At 42.9% G+C, this 13821-nt stretch overlaps 2 protein-coding genes across 7 annotated transcripts in view; one reads left to right on the top strand and one right to left on the bottom strand.

Moving 5' to 3' along the window:
- The window catches only part of asb2a.1 (ankyrin repeat and SOCS box containing 2a, tandem duplicate 1), a 33548-nt gene extending 29725 nt beyond the window's left edge, over nucleotides 1-3823 (bottom strand). The window contains exons 1-3 of one of the 4 annotated variants that reach the window (XM_078562200.1): nucleotides 3440-3823; nucleotides 1901-1990; nucleotides 656-822 (exon numbers count right to left, since the gene is read on the bottom strand). In XM_078562200.1, the coding sequence (XP_078418326.1) occupies nucleotides 656-822; nucleotides 1901-1990; nucleotides 3440-3759 (577 nt within the window). In that variant the 5' untranslated portion in view covers nucleotides 3760-3823. Of the gene's footprint in view, nucleotides 1-655; nucleotides 823-1900; nucleotides 2833-3439 lie in introns of those variants that run through there. The other 3 variants (XM_078562199.1, XM_078562197.1, XM_078562198.1) reach the window with 3 other exon arrangements.
- The window catches only part of ccdc197 (coiled-coil domain containing 197), a 62574-nt gene continuing 52455 nt past the window's right edge, over nucleotides 3703-13821 (top strand). The window contains exons 1-2 of one of the 3 annotated variants that reach the window (XM_078562203.1): nucleotides 3703-3827; nucleotides 8606-8714. In XM_078562203.1, coding sequence (XP_078418329.1) covers nucleotides 8692-8714 — 23 coding nt within the window. In that variant the 5' untranslated portion in view covers nucleotides 3703-3827; nucleotides 8606-8691. Of the gene's footprint in view, nucleotides 3828-7012; nucleotides 8489-8605; nucleotides 8715-12420; nucleotides 12463-13821 lie in introns of those variants that run through there. The other 2 variants (XM_078562202.1, XM_078562204.1) reach the window with 2 other exon arrangements.

Raw genomic sequence — 13821 nt, 5'->3', positions numbered from 1 at the left:
TGACAGACTTAGTGATTTCTATTCACTGTCCATCTGAGGCCAGCCTGAGATTTCAACAGCAGGAGCAGCAGGATGAGAAATTATTTGAGAGCCAAAATGACTACTCATCAAACATTACAACAACTCAAATTGGTCGTTGTGTTCATCAGTAACTGAGTTTCTGAAGGAGCTGACTACTGTACTGGTGGCAAGCAACAAAATTCAGTGATAAATTTACAATGACATAAAAAAGATTGGAAAATATCAATATGGACAATATAAGGCTATATCTTTTGTAAATTTTGAGAAAACTTCGTAATCTTTCAGGGTGTACTGACTGCATCAATGTTGTTTCCCAGTTACTGCACTCTCCATGTCATTTCCCCAAACTCCATTAAAAGTCTCTCAATCCCTTCAATACACCACTGGATCATAGATCAGGTGCATGTCGTGCAGTTTAAACTTTTATAATGTACAGCAGTCGCTGAGTCAAAATCCTGGAACTCCCTCCCTGACAGCACTGTGGGTTTACCTACAACACAGGGACTGCAGCGGTTCAAGAAGGCAGCTCACCTTCTCAAGGGCAATTAGGGATGGGCAATAAATGCCCTCACACAACCACCCCCCCCACCCGCCCCCATACAAGAATAACAAAGAAAATCGATCACTTCCTGACCTTTTAGCAATAATTTCACACAGCCGGGTTGGTTGTAAAAGGCTGCTTCATGCAGAGGGGTCCAGCCGTCTGCATTTGGCGCAGAAAGTGCTTTACCGGCTTTGATCATATTGGACAAGGTTTCTTCATCACCATTCTTTATCGCCACAACGACAGGATCAAGCTCCCTGCAGATTAAAAGCAGACTCGATGTAACGGTGCACTACAGTGCCGCCTTTAAACCAGCCATCAGGAAAGTACACCCTCGGTTTAAATATACCAGACAGTTTAAAAGAGACCTATTCAATCATTCATGTTCAATCTGGGCAAAGCCTCCATGTTGAGATGAATAAGTGACGTCCTTCAGAGGGGGAATATTTTTGCTGGAAAGCCCTCTATGAAATTGTGGGCACATGTAACAGCTCACGCTGATTGGTGGAGAGGCGCTGTGGTTCAGCCCCCACTCTCCGCCTTAAAGGCCGAATGTCACTGGGGCCAGGTCGCCACTCGGTGTCACAGGAAGTTCAGTGAGAGTAAGGGAACCGCACAAAACAAACCCAGGCAAGTGCACAAGGGAAAAATAAAGACGCACACGTTCAGCGTCCGATGGCTTTTAGCTTTAAACCCAAATTTTACCGCCAGTTCTCCCTATATCTGGACCTGAGCCGGACCCTGGGCTGAAGCTGCATCTTCCTGATTCATGAGGTGTCAGCTGTGGCTCAGTTCATAGCACCCTCGCCTTTGAATCAGAGGGTTGTGGGTTCATGTCCCACTCCCGGAAAACCAAGAACTGTGATTGTACTCAAAAGAAGTTGCAATCTGTGACTGTTGGTAACTCGAAAGAGCTCCCGGAAACCAAGAACTGTGATTGTACTCGAAAGAGTTGCAATCTGTGACTGTTGATAACTCGAAAGAGTTTCCTGATTCATTTGCTGCCCTATGTTCCTGACTATTGAATGGGAACGTTTGGATGAAGATTAATTCTGATAAAAGAGACCTGAATCATGTGGCAAGTGATGATAATGGTCTTATTAAAAATAACACTGTTTGCTATACTGTTACCTAATATATTTTCATGAACCGAGGCGGTTTATTATAATATTTTTTGCCGCCGGGGATCGCTTAAATGTCCAGTTATTTTAACGCTCTGTTTCTGGGGAGTTGTTCTGGTTCTATTTAAAAGAAGAGAGATGGGGATAGTTTTGCTCTCTCTCTCTCTTTCAATAAACGAAGACATCCCGCAGCTGTAAACAAAGACACACTTACACTGCCGGCTTCGGGGTTCGGAAGAGCCTCCCGTCGTATCTTCTGAAGTAGGTTGGTCTCGGAGGGTTGGCTGTCGGAGTCCCAGGCGACCTAGGGGAGCGTCGGGAGTGAAACAGGGAGAAATATTCGGAGTAAGAGAAGCCGGTCATTTTTCCCGCCGCCTCTTGGAGTCGATGTGAGGAGCTGGGCTCCAGTCTGCTCCTCGCACTTGTTTATTTTTGGCTTCGGAGACGCCGAGGGACTATTTGACCATATAAGACAATAGGGAGTCGGCGGCCTCCATAAAGAATAAATAACATTTGCTGGGCCTCAGAAAACGTGACCTACAAATGATTGCTGCCACTTCAATTCAGTACAATTTGGAATTTGGCTTATGGTACCGTCTTTACATCTGTTGAAAGTTGTACACCTGTAGGGTGACTGGTTATTTAAAAACAGTGGCGATGCCAAACCAAAAATGAATCGCACAGGTCAAAAAAGTAAATAAATGGAAAAGCTGTAAATGTTCAAATATTAGTGGCAACTAGTCAGTGTGGACAGGACAGGGCTGACAAGTCAAACAGATGTAAAATAAAAGCAAGATACTGCGGATGCTGGAAATCTGAAACAAAAACAGAAAATGCTGGAAAAACTCAGCAGCACCTTTGGAGAGAGAAACAGTGTTAACATTTCGAGTCTGTATGACTCGTTTTAGAAAGGTCAAACAAATGGATGATGTCAGATAGTGGCGGGGCTGGGGTATCCTAATCCCGTAGCATGAGTTAATGGGTTGATTGACCTGCCTGAAAGTAAATCGGTAGGTTGGCAGAATAGCTGAAATAGCCAGGGGACACCCTCTAGAGAGTAACAGAGAAAACAAAACCAGGTAGATTAAAACAGGTCTGAGATGCTGCAATGACAGGAGAAATAAGTACCAAGCTGGCACCCAGGTCCCTGGCTCAGTGCCTTCTGTCAGTCCTCTCTCTCAGTCCCGCCACAGATAGGTTCTGAGAGATGTCACCTCCCTCTTCCCGCAGGGCCCCACTAATTCCTCCAAATAAAATACTCGCGCTGTACCGTCCCGTAGCAGCATTTAGTTTTGAAATCTTGCATGTCTTTCACATCAAAGGCTATTAGTGTATGAATAATAAATTAGGCAATTAGCAAGTATGAAATACATCTATTGAGAATTAACAAGTTCTGCCAAGGTTCTTTGTCTCTTACTATTGGCTTTAGTGGGTATGGTTGGCGACAGAGATAGGCACTTAAGTGTGGCAAAGTGATAGGCACTTTGCGCGCACACACACACATACATTCAAAGAACACAGACTGCCTGCTTGCTTGGAGCAATTGTGCCTGTTCTGGCGCTGCCCTAGGGATATCCATCGAAAGAGGCGTGTCCCTTCGAAGAGAGCCCTTGGGATTTTGAGCCTGAGGCAGGCGAGTGCTGGATTAACTGGTCTCTGGGGCTCTCAGTCTGAGATATGTGTGTGTGTGTGCCGTGTTGGCCCTTGCAGCTGTCAGTCCGAACCATGTGTGCACTGTGCTTGGACAACTCACCTGTTCTTGGGACAGGGCTGGGCAGCAGTATTCTGAATCACTGGGCCAATCGTCTGGGGCTGAGCTCCGCTTCTGGAGTGGGTCTGGCCGGTGGAGGAAGACGTCGCAAGGCTTTGCTCGACGGCCATTTGAATGAGTTCATCTTCACTCAGGCTGCTGTAGAGACTGTATTCCTCTTGGCCAAACGTGCGGCGCGAATCCCGGGTGGAAGTGACTCCCGTCGCCATCCTCTCGCAGCGCCAGGGGGGCTGTGATTGAAGAAACACACAAACTTTCAAAAGCCAGGGCTTGCCAAGTTTTCTTGTCGCATTCCTTGCCATTTATGTGCAGTTCTGGACAAGAAAAATCTGGGAGGTCCTAGAGAAATCAACGTGATCTAATTTGTCTGGTGGGTGTGATTATTTTGCATTGCTTAATACGGCATGATTATTCTATTTACTGAGCTGCACTGAGACATGTTACATTTCAATGGCGCGAACAGTCAGAGGTTGCTCACACATTATCACCTTATAGTCCGGGAGCTGTAACATTGGAACACCTTCACATAGGTCATGTGCTAATTAATCACCTCGGAGTGGGAAACCAAAAAAACTCAGTTGTGAGCCCTTGGTCAAAAGGAAATGCATACACCTCCTCCCCCTCCCTGTGCCGTGGAACTAGGATCCCACACACTTTGATCAGTTTGACAAGCGAAGCCAGGGATTCATTACAGCCATTTTTTTTTCTTTATTCGTTCATGGGATGTGGACATCACCGGCAAAGCCAGCATTTATTGCCCATTCCTAATTGCCCATTGAGAAGGTGGTGGTGAGCTGCCCCCTTGAATGACTGGGAGGTGTCAGCTGTGGCTCAGTTCATAGCACCCTCGCCTTTGAATCAGAGGGTTGTGGGTTCATGTCCCACTCCCGGAAAACCAAGAACTGTGATTGTACTCGAAAGAGTTGCAATCTGTGACCGTTGATAACTCGAAAGAGTTTGAATGACTGGGAGGTGTCAGCTGTGGCTCAGTTCATAGCACCCTCGCCTTTGAATCAGAGGGTTGTGGGTTCATGTCCCACTCCCGGAAACCAAGAACTGTGATTGTACTCGAAAGAGTTGCAATCTGTGACTGTTGATAACTCGAAAGAGTTTGAATGACTGCAGCCCATGTGGTGTAGGTACACCCACAGTGCTGTTAGGGAGGGAGTTGCAGGATTTTGTCTCAATGACAGCGAAGGAAGGGTGATATATTTCTAAATCAGGACCGTGTGTGATTGGAGGGGAACTTGCAGGTGGTGGCGATCCCATGCGTCTGCTGCCCTTGTCCTTCAAAGTTTGGAAGGTGCTGCCGAAGGAGTCTTGGTGAGTCGCAGCCCCTCCATTATTACACACCACCCTCTCATGGAAAAAAACATAGTATCGGACCCACTGCACCACAGCTTTAAATGGTGAAATTATATATATATCTATCTTTAAAAAAATCAAGTGTTACCATGGCCCAATCACAGCTGTCACCATCTTATCCATCATCCAGCTTGTGAAGCTGAATGAGGAAGTTTACCTGCACAGCAGAGGCTGTTGTGTTCTCTGCATATGCACTGTGCCAATTTAAAAGAGTCAAGCAAGTTCCTAGTTAACAGGATTATACAAGATTTGAATGGTCATAAATTAATCCTAAACAACCAATTTACTTCAAATTTGGAATCAAATTCAAACCCTCTCCTCGCTGTAATTAATGGAAATGTTGTATCACTTAGAGAGACACAGTTCCACTCATAAATATCACTGCATGACGGGAAGGAATTTATGACTTGTATTCTTGCTATCTAGAATTCTGACAGTACACATTTGCTGTTTATTACCCTACAGCACACATCTCCAGTGGTTTCAATTCAGTATCAAAGCCAATTCCATAGTAGAACACCAAATGATATGGCCAAACACATAATTTCCCAGCAATTGTGTTTGTTCTCCTCCTCCCAACATCCTCCTCCGATGACTTCTCATTGTTCAACTGAGTAGGATTGGCTTTGCCTATTCCACTCTTACTTATCCAGTTGTAAGTAAAGAATCTCCCACAATAGCTTCTCTTCCAACCCCCTGCACTGTTACCTCTGGCATCCTCCAATGATCTATCATTAGCCCCTCTCACTTCTCATCTGTATATTGCCCCTCAGCAACATCATCTGAAGAAAAACAGTCAGGTTCCACATGTATAACAATGTTTCCAAGTCCTACCTCAGTGCCACTTCTCTCGACCCCTTCACTGCCTCTATGTTGTCAGACTGTTTGTCCATCCTCCAGTTCTAGATGAGCTGCAGTTTCCTCCAATTAAACATTAGGAGGACGGGAGATATTATGTTCATCCCCAGCCAGAAACTCCGTTCACTCCCTATAGATTCCACCCCCCACCCTGCCCACTGACTCTAGTGGAACCAGACTATTTGCAAATCAACAATCTATATAACCCTGAGCTGTTACAAAGACCACCTACTTCCACTTCAACGTTATCATCCATCTTCACCCCTATCTTGGCTTATCTACACATGAAACCCTGCTCCGTGCACTTGTTACCTTCAGATTCAACTATCCCAGTGTTCGTCTTGCCAGTCTCCCATCTTTCACCCTCCATAAACGTGAACCTATCCAAAACTTTGCTGCTCGTATCCTAACTTGTGCCAAGTCCCGCTCACTCATCACCCCTGTGTTCACTGACCTAAATTGGGCCCCTGGTCTACCAACATTTTAATTTTTAAATTCTCATCCTGATGTTCAATTATCTTCATGGCCACATCCATTACCATCTCTATCACCTCCTCCAGCCCTACAAGTCTCCAGGAACTTTATCCCTCCAACTCTGGCTTCTTGTGGATTCCCCATTCCATTTATGTCACCACTGACAGCTGTGATTTCAATTGTATAAGCCCTAAACTCTAGAATTCCCACCTTAAACCTCTACACCTCTAAATCGCTTTCTCTTTCTCTCTCTCCTCCTTTAAGATCCTCCTTAAAATCTACTCATTTTACCAAGATTTTAGCTACCATTCTAATATCTCCTTCCTTGATTTGGTATTAATCTTTGTCTGATTACATTCCTAGCACTTTGGGTTTTTTTTACATTAAGACCACTGTATAAATGCAAGTTGTTGTTGTCAGCGATAGTACCTACCATTTCTAAAAGAAAGTCCAGAAGCACAAGAGCATAGCCTTCTATTGGGTACAAAAACCCCAGGAAAATTGCCTCTCATCATTTTTCTGTAAGGAGATTGTCTATCTACATCTGCCTACTGTACCATTCACACTGGAAACAGGCAGTATGCAGACACTGTTTTCCAAAAAAAAAATTGACATTTTTGATGCACCAGGAAATTGGATAAAACAAAATACAGAACTGGATCATAATGATAGAAGCAAGTTTGTATATTTTATTGTTTTACGATTAGTGCACCAGCACTAGGTTTTCACTTCACCAACTCCCAAATGTACCATTTAATAATGCTAAATGTCTTGTTACTGGGAAACTGGGGCAATGAGAGGATATTTGATACAACCTTAGTTAAGCAGCCATTTTTTTCCCAGTTACATAATTACTAGTATGTTTAGGAGAAAATAAGGTCAATATATTTTATTATGTTTATCACTTTGTAACAGTACATACATTCATGGGATTACATGACCCCAAGGGTAAACTTATTTTGCTTGTGTTCAAAATTAACCTCAGCAACAGCGTGACTTGCTATTATTGGCAACAGTTCCAAAAGGACATTGATCCCTGTCATTTTCTCTGAAGCTCCTTCTTAGAGTGGGAAATATGTGATACTGGGGTTACTTACTCCTTTGATACTATACATCCTTCAACATTTAAATAGTTAATTACAATTCCTCTTCGTGAATGTCATGGCATTCTTTTGACATTAATCTTGACAAACAGCAAAAATCAAAGTAGTATTCTGGAGCTTAGAAGAATGAGAGGCAATTTCACTGAAACATTTAAGATTCTGAGAGGGCTTGACAGGCTGTTTCCCCTGGCTGCAGGGTCTAGAAATAGGGGACATCATCTCAGGATAACACGTCGGTCTTTTAGGTCTGAGATGAGGAGAAGTCTCTACGCTCTGGGTTGTGAATGTTTGGAATTCTCTACCCCAGAAAGATGTGGGTGCTCAGTTAAGGCTGAGATTGATAGAATTTTGAACTCTAAGGGAATCAAACACTATTGGGATCAGGCAGGAATGTGAAGTTGAGGTAGAAGATCAGCCATGATCTTACTGAAAGACAGAATAGGCATGTAGGGCTGTATGGCCTACTCCAATTTTTAATTTCTTATGTTCTTGCATTCATATAGGTTACAAATAACAAATATTTCAAAAATTAGAAGAGCTGAAGGAAACTTGAAGTTTATAAAGAAAGAAATTTATTTATGTGGTGCCCATCATATCCTCAAGACATCTTAAGGCATTTTGTAGACGATAAATTACTATTTGAGTGTGCCCACTGTTGTTAGATAGGCAAACAGTACTGCCAATTTGTGCACGAGTCTCCATAAGTGAGATAAATGACCAGCTAATATCTTTTGATGGTGCTGGTTGAGGAATGACTCTCTGCTTTTTGAATGGTAATATTACATCTTTTAGGTCCTTCCAGGCAGATAGAAAGCAGCCTTCATTTAACATCTCATCTGAAAGACGTCACCTCCAACAATGCAACACTCCTGCAATACTGCATTACACTTAGATTATTTACTCAGGCCCTGGAATGAGATTTGAACACACAACCCTTTAACTTAGTGCTGAACCTGCTCCCACTGAGTCAAGCTGACACAAGATTGTATCAATATTTGGAACTGAAAAATCTTAATTTTTATCTGAAATAAACAAATTATCTACTTCTCTCCCTTTCTTCAGGTACCATGCCCTAAGAGGGCATGAACAACCATGGGCCTCCATGTGCTAGTCCATGGTTATGCTCGTCAAAGTACTACAGTGGCTTGCCGTTGCCTTCTGCAGGATGGTCTCATTAATACAGATAAATTAGTGACAGGTGCCAGATTTCATGGTGCTCGTGAATTTGGAGGTTGGTAGAGTGAAATGTTTTTAAAAAACTTAATTGCTGATGACCGAACATAATGTCTTACTTTCTCAATGAATTAAAATGCATTTTTTAACTGTAACTTGTCTGATCTCTCATTAGACACGAATCCTGTGTGAACAGTAAGGCCCAGTGTGTGTTAGCATTAAGTGTTTCTTCTCTAAGTTGAAATCACTGTGGGAAACTTAATGTGTTCTCGCTCAAGTATCCTGTAAGTATAAGGAGATGCTAATATTATTGTCCCATTTTAATATACAATAAAGAGACTTGTATAACATTAGGGAACATTGCGTTCACTTTCTACTTTATGTTCACCTTCAAGTACATTTCTTGTGCCATAGTTTATTGGGAGGCAATGGTGCGGTCATACTCAGAGTAGGTCTTGGAGGATTAGGAAATCATGGGGCTCATTCATGTATTTAAAAGCTGTAGTGTGGAGTATTGGATGGAACCTGGGAACTATTGAGAGTGAAGATTGAACTAATTCTGAGATTCAAGTCCTGGTCCTTGAAAGAAGACAGGCTTGAAACTGCTTATATTTGAGCAAATCAAGCATGGTCATCTTAACAGGTAATCTTTATTTCAGCTGATTAGGTGAAAGCATTGACGGACTCTTTGTACATTTGAAACTTTGAAATGTGGCCCATGTCCGCTAGATGCAGGGCCTTTAACTCTATGGACTCTTTAGGTTATTTTAGTAATGGGAGAGGGAAGCTTTCACTCCTAGATCCTCATCAGAATCTGCAGAGATGGATAAATATTAATTTCTACAAATTAAATTCACAAACTACTTCAAGCAGAGAATTTGGATGACGTTGAAGTATCGTTCTGTCCTCAAGCAGACTTAAATGTTCAGTTACAAGTGCCTCAATCCTGCAAACCCATCTATTCAAAATCACTGCCAACAGAACAGCTGTTCCTCATAGGAATTTCTCATGTTGACAAAGCTTGTTGGTTCAAAATTAGCACGTGGGATACCAGATTTAGATTTGAAGGAAGAACTTAAAGAGAAATGCACAGCTAGATTTAGCAAGCCCCTTTCACAAAAACAGAACATAAGAGGATATTCTCCAAGAGATTCTTGTGGATGAGATATTTTTGCAATGTCTCAAACACAAATTTTATCTTTCAGGCTAAACTATCCTAAAATATGAAAACTAATGACATCCATTTTTTGGTAGAACACCCAGGGTACATTTTTCTTTGTAAGTTTTATTAAAGAAAATTTTTGATGTAAAAGGGAAGACAAAAGAAAGGGTGGGTCCATTAGGGCTCAAAAATGAAATCTTCCCATGGAGTCAGAGGGTATGTCTGAGGTACTAAATAAGTACTTTGCACCTGTCTTCATTAAAAAAGGACGATGATGCCAATGTCACCGTAAAGGAGGAGATAGTTGAGAAAATGGAGAAAATTAAGGAGGAAGTACTTAAAAGGTTGTCAGTGATTAAAGTGGAAAAGTCAGCCTGTCCAAATGGGATGTATCCTAGGTTGCTAAGGGAAGCAAGGGTGAAAAGTGGAGGCTCCGGATACAATCTTACAATCCTTTTACATATGGGTGCCAGAGGACTGAGGGATTGCAAATGTTACACCCCTGTTCAAAGAATAAGGCAATTACAGGCCACCCAGACACACAAAAACACACAGGTCTCCCCTAAATAAAAGGTTTGCCAAGCAGCTTTCCCTGAAGTAATTTATCAGGACTAGAGTCCATCCTGCTTCAGGTTTCAAGATGCCAACGATGTTTGTGTTACGTAACAGGAGGTGCGGGTAAACAAGGTTTATGAAAAATCTACTCAGCTCGACTTCACCAGATAACTGTTTACGAGAAATGATTCAATACCGACAATGACCGTTCAATACCGGCAATAATATGTTGCATATATTACAACTGAATTCACAGAGCACACCTACACCCCAACAAAAACCCTTAGAAGTAGATTTTAACTGGAATGTTTTCACTAGGCTATCCCGTGACCAGCTTAGATTTCTGAAGTGCCTTAACATGAGTAACAAAACAGAAGCTGAAATAAAGCTGCAGCTGTAGAACCTGGCGCTGACCCCTGGGTACATGTCGATGTAAACACAGCAGATATACCCAGCCTTATGTACACTGTGAAAATGCAAGCATGGTTTTTTTTTACCGCCTTTTCATGCAACAGACCCGAAAAATTTGGTGCACTATCTGACCAGATAATTTTCATTAGTTAGTGCAAGATATCTCCATCGAAGAAATCGTGTTTTAGTCAACAATGCTAAAGCCGAGATCTTTGGCAGTTTTTGGCATTTGCATTTTATAAAAAGTCTTACTTTACGGTTTCTATTAATATATGAAACGCAGCCAAGCACATCGCACATGGTTGCAATGATCTTATCTGAAACTCTGGCAGTGACATTACCGTCTATCCGTCACGGGGCTTCTTACAATATCCCTCGTTGATCTTTAGTTTAACAGCCTATCCGGAGACTTTTCCTGAGCTTTTTTGATGGTCCTGATTTTCTCCCAGTCTAGTCCGCCTCTCCCCTCGTCTGTCCTTTATGGAGAGATAGAGGGCATTAAAGCTGGTCTATTTTTGTACCAGTGAATGACCAATCATGATAGATGAAACATGTTAGTGTGTCGACCAGCTGGAGTGTGACTGGAAAGTATATTTAACTGTACTGAGCTACCCTCATGGTTCTCGACCTGTCTAGAGCCTCTGGCATGGTTGACTGCACCTCCTCAGTTGCCCACGTGGGCGGGAATGCACCTGCCTGGTTCCATTCCTATGTGTCCAGTGGTGGCCACAGAATCCTCCAAATGGTTTCTCTTCCTGCTTCTGTGCAGTTACCACTGGAGACCCCCAATGATCCTTGGCCTCCTCTTTCTCATTTACATGCCATCCCTTGGCGACACCATCCCGAAATGTCCTATCGCTCAACTCAGCCTCTCCAACTTAATATCGGGAAAACTGAGGCCATTGTTTTCGGCCCTGCTCCAAACTCCGTTCCCTAGCTACCAACTCCACCCTCTCTTTGACAACTGTCTGAGACTAAGACGTTCTGTTCACAAACTTGCTGTCATATTTGATCCCAAAATGAACTTCTGAGCACATGTTTGTGCCATCACTGAGATCACTTATTTCCACCTCTGTAACACCACTCAGCCTTGCCTTTGTCCCAGCGTATATGCTGCTGAAACCTTCATTCATGCTTCTGTATGTGACTATTCCATTGTTTTCCTGGTCAGCTTCCCATCTTTTGCTCTCCATAAACATGAGCTGTGCAAAACTCAGCTGCACATATTCTAACTTGTACCAAATCTCATTTACCTCCCTGCATTCACTGCTCTACATTGGCTCTGTCCATCAACACCTCAATTTCAAAATTCACCTGCTTCTTTTGAGATCTCTCCCTTCTGATGTCTGTAACCTCCTCCAGCCTTTGAAATCTCTGCAGTCATGCAATTCCAGCCTCTTGTGCATCCCTGATTTTCATTATCCCATCACTGGCCTTAAACTGTGGGATTTCCTCCCTTGTGAAGAAGCTCTCTTGTGTCAGCCATGGCTCAGTTGGTGGTATTCCCACTCTCTGAGTTAGAAGGCTATGGGCTCAAGTTGCACTCCAGAGACTTGAGCACAAAAATCGAGGCTGTGTCTCCAGCAGTGAGGGAGTGTTGCACTGTCAAAGGTGCCATCTTTACATTAAACCGAGGCTTTATCGAGGTGGACTTAAAAGATCTCATGATACTGTTTTGAAGAAAAACATGGAAGTCATCCACAGTGTCTGGCCAATTTTTATATCTCAATCAACATCACAGAAATGGATTATTTGGTCACTATCATTTGCTATTTATAGGAGCGTGCTGCACGCAATTTGGCTGCTGTGTTTCCTACATTACAAAAATGACTAGACGTCACAGGAGCTTCATCAGCTGTAGATTACTTTAGGACATCATGAGGTTGTGAAGGTGCTTTATAAATGTAAGTCTTCCTTTTGCTTCTTTCTGGCGCTCTACTTCTCTCCCCTCCTTTAAGACTCTCCTTAAAACTCTGACCAAGGTTTTGGCCACTTGGCCTAATGCCTCCTCATTTAATTTTGTGTCAAATTTTGTCTGATTAACCTCCAGTGAAGAGTCCTGAGACAGTTTACTACATTAAAGATGCTATATCAATGCAAATTGTTATTGTTGTTGTTGCTGCACATTTACAAATAAGCAATGTAATTCTAAACATACACAAAATAAATAGTCTTTCTATAGGATAATATTTCCACATGGTGAGACTTTCCTCATTTTACTTACTCTATTTTAGGCCTGAAATGATGGTCAAGATTATGTTCATATTTTTAATTTATTTGTTAAAATCCTGTTCTACAATTGAGAAGAGTCTCCTATTGTATTTCTTTGATAAGGTGTGTGGTACTCTGCAAGCTATTAAATGATACACGCCAGTCACCTATAGGAGTTAAATGCTTTAAGAAATCCGCATATATAAATTCTAGGTTCAGAGATTTTGAATGCAGGCACTCTCTGATGCAATGTATTTGTCTGTTAAGCACCTGATTGCTTGTAGGCTGAGCAGTGGGATTCTAAACTTAGAGCAAAGATTGCACTGCATGCTTCATGGCCTTGGTATTTTGCAAATTATTGACAACTTTCCAAGACCAGTCAGGAATTCCAGAAACACCTCTGAATAAAATCAGGGTAGGAATTGTGAACAAAACACCACATTCAGATCATTTAAGGTGCATTCGTACCACTGCTTTTGCATCCCTGCCAAGGGTTCCACCTCACAGCGATGCAAAAGTGAGGAAATAACATCACTATCAGTTTCTGATCTGACTCCAGAGAGGAGACATGTGGGATTCACTGCAGGAGGCTCTGGTACACCACATGGGGCATAACTGGATCTGGACAGGCAAACGCCTGTTTAAGGTCACGCTAAAGACTGATGGTAAGGGAGCCATTTTCCACCCTCCCTCCAGTTTCGCTATCGGGGGAAACCGTGGCTACCTGGTCTACGCTGGGCAACCCAAGCATTGTCGCTCATGCGGCAAGGCTGGTCATGTGGCGGCCAACTGCAGCGCCTCCCTCTGCAAGATCTGCAAACAGGAAGGGCACCAGACAAAAGACTGCAAACAGGCCAAGTGCTGCAACCTGTGTGGCGAGGCAAGTCACCTCTACAGGACCTGCCCCAAACGCTGCCGTACTTACGCACAGGCAGCCAAAGCCGACCAGGGGGAAGCAGAAGAAATGTTTCGTGTCACTCCAACCACCAAGGCCCCCAGGGAGCTCAACGGGACAAAGGAGGACACAGAGAGAGACAAAGTGGAGAAAGAGA

The sequence above is a fragment of the Cetorhinus maximus genome, chromosome 18 (assembly GCF_964194155.1).
Source record: "Cetorhinus maximus chromosome 18, sCetMax3.hap1.1, whole genome shotgun sequence".
In the NCBI taxonomy this organism is placed as follows: Eukaryota; Metazoa; Chordata; class Chondrichthyes; order Lamniformes; family Cetorhinidae; genus Cetorhinus; species Cetorhinus maximus.
The sequence above is the reverse complement of the archived record's forward strand: the minus strand, read 5'-3'. Positions and strand labels throughout refer to the sequence as shown.